General features: G+C 36.3%; 1 protein-coding gene across 4 annotated transcripts in view; it reads left to right on the forward strand.

Annotated features, from left to right (window-relative positions):
- The first annotated feature begins 9,082 nt into the window (after positions 1–9,082).
- tmem229a (transmembrane protein 229A) overlaps positions 9,083–19,279 on the forward strand; it is a 10,979-nt gene continuing 782 nt past the window's right edge. Inside the window, exons 1-3 of one of the 4 annotated variants that reach the window (XR_013205432.1) lie at positions 9,083–10,051; positions 17,238–17,343; positions 18,866–18,980. Coding sequence is in view for 2 of the 4 variants with exons in the window: in XM_077235213.1 (XP_077091328.1) it covers positions 9,206–10,165 (960 nt within the window). In the remaining 2 variants the exon portion in view is untranslated. Of the gene's footprint in view, positions 10,286–12,396; positions 12,501–17,237; positions 17,344–17,432; positions 17,556–18,865; positions 18,981–19,279 lie in introns of those variants that run through there. The other 3 variants (XM_077235214.1, XR_013205433.1, XM_077235213.1) reach the window with 3 other exon arrangements.

A 19,279-nucleotide genomic window follows, 5' to 3' on the forward strand; every position in this document is an offset into this window, starting at 1 on the left:
GATTAATATTGCGGAATTTGTTAGGCAAGCCAATTTGTCTGACTGCAGACTTTGCATTAATCAAGTTATTTATATGCAATCCCAGAATGCACTGCATGGAAGTCAGTGGAAAAAAGTCCCAAATTTACAGTAGAAGCAGTGTCTTTTTTAAGTATCGATGAGATACTATTATTAAAATCTTTGTGTTTGTGTTATTTTTATTAGTTTTTTTTTTAAATATGTCTGTATAGTTTGAATACATTTTTTTCAGTTTTAGTAAGTTTTATATTTTTTATGGTGGTGCATTGCTGCCAGATATTTTTTCCACTCAATTATTTCGTAATTACGATATTTTATGTCGTTTAAACTATATCTTTTCTTGTAAGAGCGAGATGTTATGTAATTTAAACAATATATTTTCTCGTAATAATTCGATGCTATATCGTTAAAACTATACCTTTGAAACATTTCATTAAAATGACTTCTCTCGTAATAAAGAGATTGTAATTTTAACAGTATATATATCGGAAAGATTAGATGCTATGTCGTTAAAACGTCATTTTTCTCTTTAAAACAACATATTTTCTCGTAACACATTTTACCGAAAAAAATGAATTTTAACAAGAATTTTTTTTTTTTTACGACATAGCATCTCGCTATAGCATCTCGCTATTACTAGAAAATATATCATTTAAACAACACAACATTTCGGTATTATGAGAAAATATCGTTTTAACAAGAAACATTTTGTTTTCGCGATATAGCATCTCGTTAGTACGAGAAAATGTAGTTTTAACCAGAAAATTTCATTTTAACACAAAAGCATCTTGTTATTACAAGAAAATATATCATTTAAACGCCATAACATCACGTTATTACGATATAACTGGGTGGAAAAATATGTATGTGGCAGCAATGCGCCACTGTAGGTTTTAGTTAACTGTAATAACGTTGTCCACGTAGAAAGCAAAGCAGCTCACAAGGTTTTGAAACACAATGAACACCCTCTCAGTTGTCACTAAGTGGCCATTTCCTGCTGATAATCCAGTTTCTGACGACATCACATCCTGCCCCCGTGACCTCTCAATGTAAACCAACACTAACCATCGATAGTAATGTCCATCTTCAGCTAGTTAAAGCGTCTCTATGCCCTTACTGTATTACATGAGTCACTCAAGCTGTCAAACAGAAACGCCAAAAAGCAAACACCACTGTCTCTATTCCTCAAATTGTAATCTGACTTGAGTTTCACTTGATGAACAACAAAACAAGCCAAAGATTAGACTAGAATATCAGAGAGACGTGAGGGTGGAATATTTTCGCTTATTTAATAGCTCTGAATACGCCAACAATTGCTTAGCAAGCTCAAAGCAAGATTCACCTTAGCAAATACAAACTAGCAAAGTGTTAAAACATGTTAGCAAGTTTAATAACATGCTAATTCAGGTTAGCATGCTAATTCAATATACTAAAACATGCTACAGAAATGTTAACAACAGTTTAAAACTTACTAGCAACATGATGAAACATGCTAGGAGGCTTATAAAGCTTTCAAAAGGCTTTTTTTCAAGCCATACCATAAGAGTATGTCCTGACGAACTTACAATTTACAAAAACTATTTTCTATGTGAATATATAGTATAAAATGTAATTTATTCCTGTGTTCATCAGTGTCACATGATCCTTCAGAAATCATTCTGATTTGCTGCTCAAGAAAAATGTCTGATTATTATTATTCTTGTCAATGTTGATATTTTTGTGGGAAAATGGGATTTTCAAAGAATAGAAAGCATTTTTTGGAATAGAAATATTTTGTTTATCTTTATAAATGTATCTACTGTCACTATAGTTTTGATCCATTTAATGTGACCTTGCTGTACAAATAAAAAAAATCCTTGAACAGTAGTATAGCAACCCGATTATTATAGTGATGAATTTTGCATATGCAAGCACCAATCATGCATCTCCTCTGTTGCTATATTTCTAGTTATATTCTAGTTACATCTTCTGACAGTTAATTCTGTGTTCTTCCTCTATAGCAAGCGTCGCTGTTTTGCACATTTGGCAGGTTGTTCTCGCTCTGCTTCGCTCACATGAAACGCGTCCATAGCCTTTCAACCTGACATGCCTTGTTACCTCCAGTTTAATAAACACAACAACATTCAACCTATACTGTAGTTTCCACCTCATACTCGAGCTGCCATTAAAAAAAACACATGGTTATTATGTCTTATTTCTCACCGTTTAACAAAAGCAGGATAAAGCAGCGCTTGTGTCGCACGTTTCGACCGCTGAGAAAACACAGACCCTAAATGCATGCTAAAAGATGATCTGGCCTCAGCTGTAAACATGCAAACTGGCCAAATGTGACACTGTACAGGAGAAGGACTGCAGTCTCCATGGCGATGACCTTGTGCTGCTTTAATGACCTCTGAGATATGAATTACAGAAGGAGCTTCAGTCCACTCACTCTCGGCTCTGATCTAACACGTGGACATCATTTAAAACCTCTTTTTTATTGCATTTTAATAACAAAACATAATTTACAGACAGGAGGACATATAGTCATACGTCAGGTGGAAACAAAAGGGAGAAAAAACAAAGAAAGAAAGAGAAAAAAGATAGGCATTTTATAGAAAAAACGCTATCTCACGACCAATCCGTTCGAATTTGTACGATTTGTCTAAACCCACGTGATGGGTAGGTTCAGGCAGGGCTGGACTGGCCATCGGGCATACCGGGCATTTGCCCGGTGGGCCGACGTGCTTTTTGGGCCGATACAAATTATTCTTTAAAAAATATATTTAAAAAATGTTTTTCTAAACGGCTCATAATACTCGTACATCGGCGGCCCATTCGTTTAGTTTTGCTTAATTGGCGGCGCTGGGATCTTTGTGCCGGTGTAATGCATTGGACAAAAATAGTCAGCGTAGGTGTTTTTTTTTTTTTACAGAAACACGTAGATCAGCGGCCCATTGGTTATTTTCTTGATTGGCACTGGGGTGGTCCAATCACATCTTTAAACTCCTCCCCCTTTGGGCTCTGAGCGCGCGTGCAGTGTCATTGTGTATCTGTCAAAATAGTCCGAGATGGAGAAGAAACGCAAGGAATGTGCAGAGAAATAGCGTGAAAAAAAGAAACAGGCCCTTCAAGTGTCTGATGAGGATATTGAGGAGGATCAGGAGAGAATGAGGGAGTTTAGAGAACTGTGGTAAGCAGGACTAGGCAACTTTCAGAACACTGAGGCGATGAGTGTCGTAACCCATCACCCAGTTACGCATTATTTACACATCGGCATAGTTGATGATTACGCATTTTACTAGAATTGTAATGAGACGCGTTTGTAAAACATATTTTCCGCCAAAATAAAAGATCATGTGTTTCAAGCATCTCTTTCAAGCATGGAAATTAGTACAAAACTAATTATGAAAGTTCCTTTTATTTTTCAGTGCATTTGTTTTACAATATATGGTTTTAACTGTCATGGAATTAATATTATAACTATTATTATGTAGTATGTGTAATGCAGACAGACACTATATCACAGCTAAAAGAGTTTTGAGTTTTTCTTTGTCCAATTTGCACACTGATTATGGGTTGGAACTCTTCATTTTTAACTCTCAAAGTGCACCAGATTGATGAATTTAACATTAAAAAGCACAAATTTTTCTTACGGGGGACTCCCCCGAACCAAAAGATTTACCAAAAATCCTTTGTCAAACACTGGTATTGCTATACCAATGCAGCTTATAGCTTGTTTTAGGATTCATCATTGTGGATTAGTTCGATTGTATTTTACAATTAGTAGTTATTTAATCTATTAACTCTTACTCATTCTTACTCACTCATTAGGCTACATGGCATTAGTGGTTTTAATAGGAGTTATTATACATATTCAGGGGCGTGAAAAGATCAGTTGTGTTTATGATTATATGTAGTGGGCCAGTCTGGGCCAAAATGCCCGGGCCGATTTTTAGTCCCAGTCCAGCCCTGGGTTCAGGGGTCAGCGGTAGGTCATTCGTACGAATTTATACGAATTGGGCAACTCATAAAATATGTACGATTTAGCAAAAATCTTACTAATTGATACTAGTGAGGTCGTATGAAGTCGTACGAAATTAGCCACCTTGTAGGCTAAAATTCGTACGAATTGCCGTGAGATCGGGTTGGTAGTTTTCCTTGCTTTTAGGTTTTTACATTTGTATATTGTTTCTAAATATATTTTAATATTGATTTTAAAATTGTTCAAAATTGGGCATTTTTTCATTCCATTTGACTTTATGAATATAGTAACAGCTAAATATAGTAAATCAAATATAAACAAAAGATCTTGAAATGAAAAACATTTTAGCATAACATCAACTTCTTCAAAGTTATCGGGAATCATCGCTTTTCTTTGTAGGTTATTATATACTGAGTTCTCCAAAATATTTGGGTTTCGGGACACTCCTAAAAAAGATGATTAATAGTCTTTTACAAAAAAACACAAATATCTTTTAAATATCTGATTTAAAACCACAGGTGACTTAACTGTAAACTCGATGAAAAATGTATACTATTCACTTTATTTGTGATGCAATGCTTATGAGGCGTCATCGAAATTTTACTCCAATCAAGACGTTTTTTAAATATAAAAAGTGAGTAGTAACAGCAAGTATAGGCTACATTTAGATTGAAGACGGGCATTTAAAACCTCATTACGGATGCAAGCAAGGCTCAGTACGGAAGACCCGTGAAGTGAAGGGAATACCTAATAAAACCCAGGAACTGTAAACAAGAGTGAGTCTCCTCGTGGGACTTTTATTTCTCCCTCCCCCTCGTGACCCGACTGACATGAACCAGACGCAGAGACTCAAACCAATAAGAGCCGCAAATTGGAGGAAATGGGATCTGAGATTACATTTTGAGATGTCTATTAAAATCGTGCATGGAGTGAGTTCATCTTTTTCACTGACCTGAACAGATGACAACATCAGTCATCTAGCTAGAGCCATGTCTACGATAATAAAAACGTATTTTTGAACTCAACTCACCATAAAACCAATATTGACAGTTCTTATTTTTAATGAAATATTGCAGTATTTATTATGAATTACGATTTATCAGTGCACAGCATTATTTGTTTAAATTCATGTTCCTCATCATTTTTAATCAGAATAACTTCCCCTCCCTCTTGCAGTGACATCATCTCTTCTCTGATGACGTGGGCGGAGCAACCTCATGAGATCAGCCAATAGCAAATCACAACCGTCCAATCAATTCCCCCCAGACAGAATCAAGCCCCGCCCACATTTGTTCTTGTTTGAGAAGCTGTTTCACTTGAATATACGGCACAATAGAGAAGAGCGTACAAGCGGTCATTTGATAGCCTAATTTTAGCTTTACAAAACAGCTTGTTATGCTGATTGATATTGCAAACTGGTATTTCTTAAAATATTATTTTAATTTATTTTCGTAATTATAAACAGACTTGTTTGTAGCACATACAGTTTTACCGTTTACTGAATTGTATTATTCTTAGGTATTTACCTACAGCGGCTAATGAATTGAAGTCTTGCACATTCACAGAAAATAACAACTTCCCGCGTTTAATATATTTATGGATATCTGAACAGAATATTTTCAAAATGTAGCTAAAACAGAAAACTTTTTATACGTTTTGGCTGTTCATTTACACGACAACGGTGAGGGCTTAGGGCTTAGCCCCCCCATGATGATCTCAAGCCCCCCTAGCGATGATCTGAATGATGATTATGTGACTGAGCGTTTGTGCAGGGTTTTTCTAAACACTTATGAATAAGATAACTATAAACGAGAACCGTCTGAACTGTTCTCGACTTTACCCTTTTTGTACACTGCACAGGTCTGCAGTGCATTACGGCTCCGACAAGATTTTATTCTGTCCTCCACGCGGTGCCAACTCACCAGGAGCATTTCAGAAGCAACGCGACTGGATGCGCGAGACCATGTGATTTGCCTGTCCGATGTGATTTTTCTTGATTTTTGGGTTTTTACCAAGGATATATTGGTGTCTAATACAATTGGGAGTCCTTACAGGGTGTTTATTTTAAAATTTACAGTGTTTATTTACTTTTATTTTGTATTACGGTGTGGCTTGGACGCAGCATCCGTTGAAAATAGACTAAGCACCTATCTTTAGTGAAGCGGTGCGGAGAGCCCCCCGCCCCCCTTAAGAATTGTAAAAGCCCCCCCAAGCATTTGTCCTGGCGCCGGGACTGCAACGGTGTTTTGGGAGCCTGAAAACGCAAGCAAATTGTAAGGTTTTGAAAACGATGCCTTTACTGTCATCTTTACATGTAAACTACAAAAACGTGAAGTTGTGAGAACGGTGACGTCATGCATCTGCATATAACACATTCGCGGGATGTTTCTTGACACAGTGACATCGCCAACTACTGGCCTGGCATGAATAATACAGCATTTTTTGTCATTTTCGCAGATCGGTATCGTTTTGATAACGCTGTCGTCTGTTTTTAGTACATCGCTGTTGTGTAAACATACCCTCAGAAAAGTAACAGAATGAGCTAATGAACAAAATGAATGGGATATTATTCTTATATGGGCTGAAGTTGCAAAGCATTTAAATCTGCCCTTTTTCTTTAAAATCCCCCTGTGGTGAAAATCCAGCTTTTTATATTGTTTATATGTCAATGTGGTGTTTTTAATATCCTTTAAAACAAACCATGTGTAAATTCATAAGTCGACAGCATTGCTGAGTATTTTCTCCTTAAAACTGCAGTGAACCAAAGACAGTCTCAAAAACACGGTTTGAAATCGCTGGTGTTTCTGACGTCACAAACTACCTTGTAACCAATCAGATCAACGTGTGATCGTCAACGAGTGGATCTCTGAGTGAGTGAGTGGAGGCGGGGCTCATTTGCATATTCGTAGAACCGCGTATACTAAATGAGACAAGGGTGTCGAGTTACATTCAAGATATTTTAAGGCATGAATAATTTTTTCCAAGGAATAAACGTTTAAATATGTCATTTTGTTGATCAAACATGAGTTTTAAGTGATAAAATGATTGACTACAGGGGGACTACGGGATTAAAAACGGGACACGGCAAATTTGAATCAAGATAAATACAAAGTCTTATTTGATAGTGATTATAGCGGATAACATTAGTGTAAGTGAACATGCACCATCCAAACACCCTTTGACTTGCATTAGGAAAAAACAATTCTGGCAATAGGCTACATTAGTAACGTTTTGGGTGAATTGAGATTTGATAATGGTGAACATTTGATGCTAATCTGAAATGCCGTGGCCATGCTGGGTTAAATTAAAGCGATTTATTGCTTTGAGCATTGCTGTAATGCTCTCTGAACGATCATGTCATGCACCAGCATGCTGATAATGTGCCGTTCACATTAAATTATTGTTTCTTTCCTAAGGGCAAAGATGCATCGTGACTTTACAATGAGTTAAAAACGCGCTTTGCTTCTATCTAGTGTCGCTTTAAAGAACTGCAGCTAGGCCAATGAAAATGTAGCCTACATTTGAGAAATTTGTTTGTAATAAAACAGAATTTCCCTTAAAAAAAAACATTACAGTTATCTTATGATATGATTCACAGTTAACAAAAAATTTTCTCAATAGACATTTAACAATTTTTACAAATGTGTGTTGTATATAGTTGTTTGATTGACAGTGCCAGCGGACTGATGGTCTGTGTGAATTTTTTTTTTTTTTTTTTTTTTTTTTTTTTTTTGGTCTATGTGACTTCTTATATGGAGGCACTGAAGACCTCTGGCCACTTGTTGTTGTCAGTTATTGCTGTGTTTCTCACAGATAACGGGCTGGATGAATTCTCGGAGCTAGTGTGTGTGTGTGTGTGTGTGTGTGTGTGTGTGTGTGTGTGTGTGTGTGTGTGTGTGTGTGTGTGTGTGTGATGTGTTTCAGTCATGCAGGAGAGTCAACAGCTCCAGCCTCACTGTGGCTTTTTATTGCTTTAGATTTTACAACAAGAACGTAAATATCCTATATGTGGAACCTAAAATAACGCTTAATCAAGTGTACAGTATATATAATTCTTGTTTCTAATCTGTGTGTTGAATTCCACTTTACAATACCAAGCTGATAAATGAGTTTGAGAATAGATGGTTTTGAAAGATGAATGAAATTCGAATTTTTTGGGCCCTGAGGAACATGTCCTGATGGGGAATCGAGTTTTAAATTGACTAATGTCAAGTCCCACAGAGAGAGATTACTTCAGAAACCCAAGGGTCGTTTCCATGTGGATAGTAATAAACTTTGAGAGAGATAGAGAGAGAGAGAGAGAGAGAGAGAGAGAGAGAGAGAGAGAGAGAGAGAGAGAGAGAGAGAGAGAGAGGGAGAGAGAGAGGGATAGTATTACTAAATAGTATTATAAAAATGATTTTAATATAATATATATATATATATATATTATATTCATAAATTATATAATTAAAAAAACTTGTATAAACTAAAAGAAATATGAAATATATAGTTAAATCGTATTATAAAAACTAAATCATATTTAACAATACATTAAAGTTATTTTATATAATTATTTATAAATAATATATTTATATATAATAAAATGTACCGTTAAAAATAACATTTATAAAGCAGCATGAATAAAGTTATATATTATATCTTTCTACAATAATATATACATAAATAAAAATAAATAATTAAACAGTATTATAAAAAAATCTAAAATACTATATAATATAATATCTAATATAATAATATCATATAAAATATAGAAATTATATAGAAAAAGAAATCTTTTTCTGCATATAAGTAATACTAAATGATGTAAAAATAATTTTGATATAGTTTATAACAAAAAATAACATTTATAAAAACTTTAATGAAATGATATATAATATAATATTTTTATTTTATTTTTGAAAAATAACCAATACAAAAATAAAATAAATAATCCAACAAAATAATATAATATAATATAATATTGTGTTGTTGTAAAGAACTGTGTATGATGCGTATCACTTTAGGGGCGTTTTTTTGGATGAGTAGGACAGCGCACTCTGGTGGAGAGTGTTATTATGTCTCTGTATTTTCTCTCTCTTCTCATTCCGCACTTTCCAATGATAGAGCACGAATGCGGTCAGTGAGATTGTGTGCCTTCGCGGGGGTCCAGCGGGTCACCGGCGACTCAATTGGCTTTTAAACAAAGACGCATCGACATCTGAGTGTGTTTTAAGGAGAGATATGATGATGACGAACCCGGGGGCGCGCGACACAGCTCGACACGCGCCCGCGAGCGCTTCTTTACCGCAGTGGATGCGCATGTATTTCTACGGGATGCACGGAGTCACACTGGACATCCTTCTGTCCTCCGCTCGCCACTTTAGGGATGAAAACGACCTCACACTGCTGGGATTCTCCTCTCCGTACCTGTGCATCGCGCACTCCATCACGCATCTGCTTCTGGAGAAGATTTACCAGCAGAAGAGATGCTTCCACGGGCGCCCGGTCGTTTTCCACCTCGTCTTCTACCCGTGCCTGTACATCTGCCTGCAGATTTTAATCGGGAATCTGGTGAGCTGCACGGAGAACATCAGCGTGGTTTCCATCACGCAGCTCGTTGTGCATTACATGCTCGCTTTATACTTCTCAAACATCTTTCATAAAGGCGTCTTGCATCTGCAGTATCAGAAAAACAGGGTGTTATTGAGATCCTCTCGCGCGAACGGGTTACCCGGACTCCTCCGCTTCGTGTTCTTCGGGATGCATGGGTTTCTGGATGAGGTGGTCTTCACTTCTGTGTTTAATCTGTTTGAGAAAGAGGACCGGACCTTGAAGGGTCACACATCCCTGTGGTCCTTCTTCATGTATGGAAGCTGCAGCTTCGTGGTGGAGAAGCTTTACCTGCACCTGCACTTCAGGAGAGGATGGAGAACCTGGAAGAGGCTTCCCATCTACATCTGCTTCATCTACGCCTGGGAGTTCAGCTGGGGCTTCGCTCTCAGGCAGTTCGGCGCATGTTCCTGGGATTATTCCCATTATCCCTTTAATTTCATGGGACTGGTGACATTGCTGTATCTTCCTGGATGGGTTTGTCTGAGTCTGTATCAAGACGTCTTGTCTAATATTCTGATGAGGGTTGTGTGTGGTGATGACGAGGAGAAGGACAGATTGCATGTTGGACCAGGAAAAAAAGGCATTTGAATCTTTGATGCTTGAGAAAGTTTTTTTATTATTATTATTATTAGGCTAATATACAGTAGTCAACATTTGTGGTTCAAAACAAGTGGTTCAAAAAAGGTCATCAAAGTTGTCCTAAGACGATAACGGGTGTTGTTTACAATTCATGCATAACTCTGATGAAAGGTTTGGATCCACATGTTGACTACTGTATGTAAATATATATATATATATATATAGCGGAGGCCAGGCTATAGTTGTGATTCTAATAAATATCTAGTTTTGAAAGTAAGTTTCTGTAGACACACACCATAAAGCGCATAAACTATTTTAAACGGGGCATGGGGTAAGTTGACACAATGTGAACCTGACTTCTATTAGGTGATTTATTTAAATAGTCAAATAATTGTGAAAAATCATGAATCCATAATAGAATTAAAATATATATAGTATATTATTAATGTGATAGTAATTCATAATTTTTATACTTTTTATATAATCATATTTTATAATATAATATATATATAGTACATTTATAATTAAAATTATTAATAATAATAATACAATTAATTCTTTAAAATTACAACATTTTACATGACAGCTTGCCCTGATTAAAAATGGGACAACTTTATAAAATATTATAATACATTTTTCGCTTGCAGGACAAATCGATTAATCGCATCTAACATAAAAGTTATGCCTGTGTGTGTGTGTGTGTGTGTGTGTGTGTGTGTGTGTGTGTGTGTGTGTGTGTGTGTGTGTGTGTGTGTGTGTGTGTGTGTGTGTGTGTGTGTGTGTGTGCAGATAGAAATGCACACATTCATATAGCCTAATATATAAATATATATACACACAAACTTTTATGTAAGATGCGAATAGTCGATCTGACAGCATGAGTTGTTGTTCTGAGATGCACGAGTTGTTGAAGTTCCTTGTATAAAAGTTTCTCGATTCTCCCCACTCTATTTGAATGTTATTTCATTTCATACGATAATGTCATATGATATCATTTTTAAATATTATATTAATAATTCACCTTAATGGCTATTCTGAAATCTCAGAAAAGCCCAGGATACACACAGGTATAAATCGCTGGTTCTCAGGGGCACATTTGTACCAGCGAGACAGAGAAACGTTTCCTCAGAGAAACAAGCGTAGCTGCATTGGCAGCGTGAAAACACCTTATGAACTGCAATTATACACACACACTGCAGGATTTACCAAATAACACTGGGCTTTGAGGGTTATTGAATATTAGGCGTATGTATGATTGTTTTACGGGATTTATGAGGACAGTCTCCTCGTAGCTGCTCGCGTCAGGAGTTTTTGCATGTCGAGATTCAAGCATCTGATCGTGCAAACCGTAGCAAAAGTGATTGTGAGAGATGAACTGTGACTCATTTAGCTTTAAACAGGACGAGAGCAACTGAGTGCCTTCATACGAACACTTTTAGGCAGCTGGACTTCTGTAATCGAGACTGTTTAGAATTACATCCAAATGGGAACAAGTTCATGCATATCTCAGTTTGTCTTCTGTGAAAAGGCGTTGAGATGCAGACGATATGAGGAATAAAGAAAACAAACATTTCATTGAGACCTCTATGGCAGCTAAAGCCGGGCGTTTATTAACAAAAATACTGAGACTTTATCCAACTTTATTAAACATATGAGCACCGTACACTGTGAATAACTACTGTGATCCCGTCGTTTTGGGATTTATGACTGAATTTATCCGTATATCTTGTGTTTTGCTCTTTGTGAAAAAGATTAGAAGATAAACTGACAAAGCTTAGAATAACTTCAGCCTCGAAACTCTGTGACTTAAGCAACTTTTCAGTAGAAAAAAAAATTCTGTGAGAGGAATAAACAGGCTTTCTATGATTATAAGATTATTCAAATATTTTTCCTTCATGCATGGTCACTTGTTGATGTTAAGACTCTCGGCAGCTGCTCAAATGAGTTTTGTACTTTAAGAGAAAAAAAAACACTGTATAATTCCAGGAATGAGATGGTGATTATTATCATTTTCATGTCTGTCATGATGTAATTGGCACTACAGCTAGATCATTTTATGAATGTTAGTCTGAGTCTTGGATGATAGAAATCATTTAATGCACTTTTTTATTTTATTATTGTTATTGTAGCACATCTTCATGGTTTCAGTTCCGTCTCTGCACTCATTACACTGATCAAATTAAAGAGATGAAATATGACGTATGGTGTGTTTCTTCTGTTGTCGCAGTGACTGTTCTCTGGGCAGGAGAGATTTGGCTGTTACTGAAGGGACTTGAATACTTTCCATTTATGACGTCAACAAACAAAACAGCCACTGTCCCTTGAGACTCAACAAGACCCAACTGTAAGAGTTGATCAACCTAATGGTTGTGATTGCATCTGTATTCTGACCGAATGTCTCAATTTTTAGAGGAAATTGCTTGTTGTAATTTCAGACCTTAACATGTTAATTTTTCTTTGGTGTGTATTGTTGCTGTTTGAGCATGAAAAAGAGAGTTATTCTCTACATCAGTGTCAGTGTTTCTGAACTCGCCTCCATTGTAGTCTTGAGTTTTCCGGGAACGAACACGTCACAATATTCACCATTTAAATAATTCACACGCAATAAAGGGACGGGGCCTGGTTGAGTTAGTTAGTAGTGTGCTGAAACTTGTGTGCAGCGTCCCAATTCGCCTACTTATACTATGCCCTAGTAGTGTGTAGTTTTTGTGGAGAAAAAGTACATACTTTTGAGTGTGTTGCAGAAGTGTAGGCAAGCTTTGGGACAAACTACTTCATCATTATCGCATCTTTAACGGATCGATCTGTCGCTTAGTCATGTGCTTCCAGTCAATCATCTTGTCACAGTTAAAATCCTCCACATTGAATTTAATTTTGATCTGCCAGTCGTGGGTCTTTCATGCGGAGACTCTTCTCATGTGTTTGCATAATGATGCATTTAAAGGTTAATGACCAAACGTATCATTAAAAAAATTCACAATGCTGTTGCAGATTAAATATAATGTGGATAACACTGAATAAATATCTTTTCGTCAGGATACTGATTATTAATCTCTCAAACCCATTTATCCTAACCTCTCTTCTTGACTGTCGGACTCGCACATTCGCCATGTTTGTAGTTTTTAAACAACTAATGTTAAATAGTCAAGGGTCAAGAGCTCAACTAAAGCAAATACTGATCACCATAATGGTGATTCTTTCCTTCAGTGATTCTGCTTGTTAACAGCAGGTGCTCATCACTAATGCTCAATCATCACTCAATTAATTACTTAATTATCTCATTAACTTTAACACTGCTTCAGTGTTACTTTTAACACTCTTGAGTGTGGACTCAAATAAACTCTGAGGAGGGTTAATTTAACACTGGGGTTTTTGCGGTGTATGGTGCGCACGGATCTGCACTTCGGATTCTTACTGGAAAAAGTAGACCATCTAGGTTTCTTTGGAATACTCATTTCAACATACTACGATTTGGGACACTAATTCTAGTTTTGAATACTATTTAGGATGGAGAGTATGCAAAGTTATGTTAACGGGTTAACGGGACATTTCCCAAACACGCTTGAAGGGCTTGAGCAATGACAACACATTGCTCCAGCCGACCAATCAGAGCACAGAGTGCTTTTCAGAAGGAGGGGCTTCGTAGAGACAGGAAGTAGAGACAGGAAGTAATCAGAGCGTTACTGACAGACTGGGAAGAGAGGAGCCTAAACAATGGGGAATATGAGGAATCAACATTAAAGCAGGAAAACCTGTTCTAGTAGAGCGGGTTGCAATGCGTCATTGTTAACGTGACATTTTTCCTAAGACCAAAAAAAAATGCATGGCTACTATTCAAGGTTTGTCTAAGGACATTTTCTTAAGTAGAGCATAAAGCAGCAACTCTGCTTTAATCCGCATTAGTGTTTAACAGGGCTTTACTAAATGCCCTCGCTGTTTAAAACATCTGCTGTTCATTAATGAGCAGTGTGCATGAATCCGTTTCTTCCCTTGTGAATCATTACTAATTTGTTTAGAAATGGCTTCAGTTTGTAATGAAAGGATCCCTTACGAAGTGTTTCTCAGAGGTGCCAAATGCAGCAAATAAGCATTTCTCACTCTCCAACACCCAAACACAATATTTACATGTTTTTTTTTAAACATTTAAATGATATTTCAAATTGTGGCACATGCAGCTGCTCTCGTCTCACTCGATCAGAAGTTGATAAAAGGAACTGTTATGTATTCATGTTACTCATTTACCAACGGTTTAATGTAACCAACCCATCAATAACAAACATGGCTCTTCAGAAATGGTTAATCTTACAAAACCTCTCACAAATCATATTTGTCCTATAATCAAAATGGGAAAAAATATTTTGATTTAAAGCCATTTTAGCAACTTTTTTTGCATTGTCCAATTAAGTACTTTTCTCCCAACTCTCATTTCTGATATATAAATAAATAAATACAATTCTAATTGTCATGTAATGTAAAACATATAGCAATCCCCCCAAAAAATTAATGACATAGCCAATGACATTGCTGATTACTGTTATTAAATGTTTTTTTTAAATCAACATAAAGACAGTACAACAAGAAAGATTTAAATAGGTAAATGCTTAAGAGTCTGTGATTGGGTCATTATTGCAGGATTTTTATGTTTCTAGCATGTTATATGTTTGGAGAAACAGTTCTTCTAACCCTAATTGAAGGAGTGTGTTGCTTTTCATTTCTTAAACAACCATGTCAGAAGACACACATGACCATATGGGATGTGCTGGAGGAGACTTCACAGAGTGCTGGACTCTTGCATTGCCAATACAAGACCGTGACCAAAAGATTGAGCACCTCTTGATGGAAATAACATCACAAAATTATTTCTATGCCACTCGTGTTCACACTCGTAACGCACAAGAGACTGAAAGTGAATCAAGGCGATATACTCATGGCAAAGTTCTTTATCCTTCTTTGGAAAACGTTGGAAATACCTTTGCAGCGAAATACTGTTAATGAACATCCCGACGCCGTTGGCGCTGCTGAGAGCGACGGTTAGACGAATATGTAAATATACATTAATAACAAACACAAAATAATGACAGCGGTGAGAAAAAAGCAGTTCAGAAAGCATCGCAGCTATGTGGAAATGTTTGCACCAGTTCTGGCATTCACCGGCATCATGTCGACAGATGAGGTATTAAAATGTTATGATATTATAAAGTATATTTTGATCTGGCTATGTGAGACTACAATGTGAATAAATCCCTTTTATTTGCATGACACATTACAGTACAGAATGGCTTTTTCAACATTATTCAGAACATTGTATAAGCAGTCATTTCATGTGTCATAAAACAGAAGAGAGAGAGTGTGTAAACGTCACATCCTTTTGATTCAGTACTTCACATAAAAATCAGTCTGCAGACTCTCATAGACGATATAGGAAGTTATATTTTAAGTTTCATTACAAGCTGTTCACACATTGCCAATAAACATTCATAGTCTTAGCAAGCCACTACCCAACAAGTAATAGCCGTCATTTCACCGTCTATAGACCCGATATAGTCCGGCTATGAGTAACACACTTCTAGCCAGAATAACCTCGAATTTGCTTACATGTCGTTTTTGCTCAAATAACTTGCGAGATGTATGATATTCCATCATGTAAGCAAAGTCAACAGTGATTACAAGGTGTTTGGTTTCATTTTTTCACTCATTTCATTTCTTTATCTAATTGATGACTAGTCTTTTCTTGGGCTATAGTTTAGACATCTATTAAAAATTTTCAGGGCTGTGTTTGGACAGCTATTAGTCTTTTAAACACAAAATTGCTTGCTGGGTAATTATCTAAACGTACTTTAGACTTTCTGAGTATGTGGTTCAGATTAAGTTTCAGTATCTTGTCATTGTTGTCATCACCGGCCCCCCCACACGGCCCCCAGAACCCCTGAAGACGAGCACAGAGGAAAGGTCATCCCGAAACCAAATCCCTTCTAATGTGCTCAGAATAATGGATCTGTAACCTCAGACCTCCTTAACCTCCGGCAGCGCTCCTAATGTCTTATCATTCGAGCACTCAAGCCGTGGGGTTTCCAGTGTTTAGCATCCGTTCAGCCTCACATACAGAACAAGAGCACATTTCAATCTTATCCTGAATCTGTTGTATGACGCATATAAACCATCATAACCAGTCACCCCTAGTTATCATACTGGAGAAAATGGGTCATGAGATTTGTTTGTTGTTCTTGCTTGTTTTGTCTGAGAAAAATCTGTTCTGTTTGTCCTAACATTGACACTTGAGTGTAAAACAAGCCCACTCTGTGAGATGGGCAGCATTTCAATAAAATACTGTAGGCCTACGTGATAAAAAACGTTTGTTTTGTTAAAGTTTGTTTTGTTTTGTTTGTTGTACACTGTAAAAAATATATCTATTTATATATAATCTATAAGTTATGACAACATATTTTTTACATTGCTTTAACTCATCAAAATAACTTTAGAAGTTATAAAATATTCAACAAAATGTTTTTAAGTAAGTTTAATGTAATTTAAGTTGAAATGACTTGAACATCCAAGTTGATTGTACCTAAAAATGTAAGGCAGCAACTTTTATTTTTACAGTGCATTTTCTTATTTGTATTTTGCAGGGTAGAAAATAGTAATTTGTGACTAAATGCTTTGAGAGATTATATTTTGTCTAGCTTATCTAAAATACATAAATAGGCTACTTAAATGTCATTTTATTGTCAAATAAGACAGGACTACTAATTACAGGTCTATATTAGTTGTTTTATAGCTAGGCTACCTTATTTTATATCAGTTTAAAGGGGGAAACGTTGTGAATGAAATTAAGCCTTCTTGACATTCATACTCCACGTCTTCAAGGTATTCACATTTCATATTCACCATAAGAGGGCACCACACCTTATACATTTGTTTGAATTTGTGTAGTATGCAAAAGAGTGGCTATACTGCCATTTTCTTTAATTCTGGCCAATGTGATTCATGTCGACTTCATCAAACAATAAATCATCACTCTTGTTAGTTTATTAGCTACTGATGAATATGATTGAAATTGTTGTTTGTGCCTTTTTTTCCTTAGAAAAATTGTATGGTGTACATCGCCGCCCAGAGGACAAGAGGAGAATTACAGCCTGATAAACACTGAGGACGAACACTTTACTGTATTGCGGTGCTGACAACTTTAGGTAAATATTTAGTCAGTGATGATGCTGTCAGCTGTGTAGGAAATGGTTTAGCTGCCAATTATTCCTGCCACGCTATCCTGCTTTTTCAGATGTGACATCAGTGTTTACAGTGGTGTGTTCAAATCCTCGTGACCGCGCCCTGCCTCGGGAATATGATGATGCTTCACATCCTCACTGAGAGCTAAATCTGGTTTAGTGGGGATTTTCGCCCATGCCTGAATGAGGGAATCCCATTTTATGTATCCCAGGATGTTTAAAGATCCTAAGAAGAATTTAATTATGAGATAAAGAGGACAACAAATATTCATAACTACCTTAGAATTTCAACTTGAAAGCCATGACTGAATGTCATAATTTTGACTTTTTATCTCATCTTTTTATCTCATCATTTTGACATAAAAATGAATTGTGTATTTTTTCATAATTTACATATTTTTTTCTCTCTTAACTTTATAATTTATAACTTTAATGTCAATTATTTTGTTATAGCCATAATTATGCAGTAAAAATGTTTTATATGTCTTATATAAATCTTATATTTTTGACATAATAATGTCATATAATTGCAAGGTCATGATGATTTAGCGAAAAAAAAATGATTGAATTTCCATATATACTTTCCATACATCTTTCTGTATTCTCTCAATGTTATATATATATATATATATATATATACATACATATATATACATACATACATACATACATATGTTATATCTTTGTTCTGGCATTCTGGGATTTCTCTTGATGCGTTACTTCCTCCAGGCCTGAAGAAACCAGCTGTGTGTGTGTGTGTGTGTGTGTGTGTGTGTGTGTGTGTGTGTGTGTGTGTGTGTGTGTGTGTGTGTGTGTGTGTGTGTGTGTGTGTGTGTGTCTGTCTGTGTCTGTGTCTGTGTGTCTGTGTGTCTGTGTCTGTGTCTGTGTGTGTGTCTGTGTGTGCTCTCTGACACACATCACATGCATGTTCTCCTCTTGTCAAGCAGTCTAGTAACATCAGCCTTACATCTTCTGTGTCGTCAGCTTCCAGAAAAGCATCAAGTCTCCTGTTTCTCTGATCCTTTGTCCTCTTTTTTTTTTTTTTTTCCCTTTAAGTGTTCCAGACAGTGAAAGCACCAGAGCAAAACAACACATTACAGATCTGCAGGAAAATACAAGCAACTCTGCTGTACAATTATTGACTTTTTAAGCCCTAAATGTGAGAAGGCAGGATGGATGCTGTTTAAATCATGTATGATTTCTGAACTCAATATCTGCAGTGTAATAGATATTGAATCTGGAATAAAAACAGTCAGCAGAGATGTGCATGTTCTCCAAAGGTCTGTTAACATGTCTGTTTCTTTGCAGGTTTGATTTTCGAGTTATAATAGCATGCATTTCTGCTCGCAACACTTGAAAGCAGCATGAATGCTGAATGTGTGTGTGTCTGATGTGTGTGTGCATGTGCTGGACAGTAGACTGTGTGTAGAAACAGCTGGTCTTCATAAGCATACTTGCTGCATAATCTAATACTGCTGTGATTCAGATGAGCACATTCAGCTTTCTCTGGCCAAGACCGTCGGTTGTCAGCATTACACCGTAGAGAAAATATTATGCTTGTCCAGAATCAGCCCGCAAATAGCAAGAGGAAACATGCGAAAGTGAGGACTCAGAGAGACAAAAAAGTACAAATGGAGATTTGCAAGGGAACCAGAATTAAAAAAAAAAAAAAAAATGAGAAGATATAGCTAGGCTATGTGAAATGCTAATAATGCTGTAGATATCTGTTACACTTATTATGATTTCTGATTAGGCCTTTATATAATACATTGCATAATAAATGTCAGTGTGTTTGGTGTGTTAACAGTGAATGATTTGCAAGTGGTTTGATTGGCTGTGTATTAGACCATATTTTTAGGTATAGTTTTTTTTCTATTATTTAATCTGTATGTTGGCAGGT

The sequence above is a fragment of the Siphateles boraxobius genome, unplaced genomic scaffold (assembly GCF_051911475.1).
Source record: "Siphateles boraxobius isolate OS27281-9 unplaced genomic scaffold, OSU_SipBor_1 19, whole genome shotgun sequence".
NCBI lineage: Eukaryota > Metazoa > Chordata > Actinopteri > Cypriniformes > Leuciscidae > Siphateles > Siphateles boraxobius.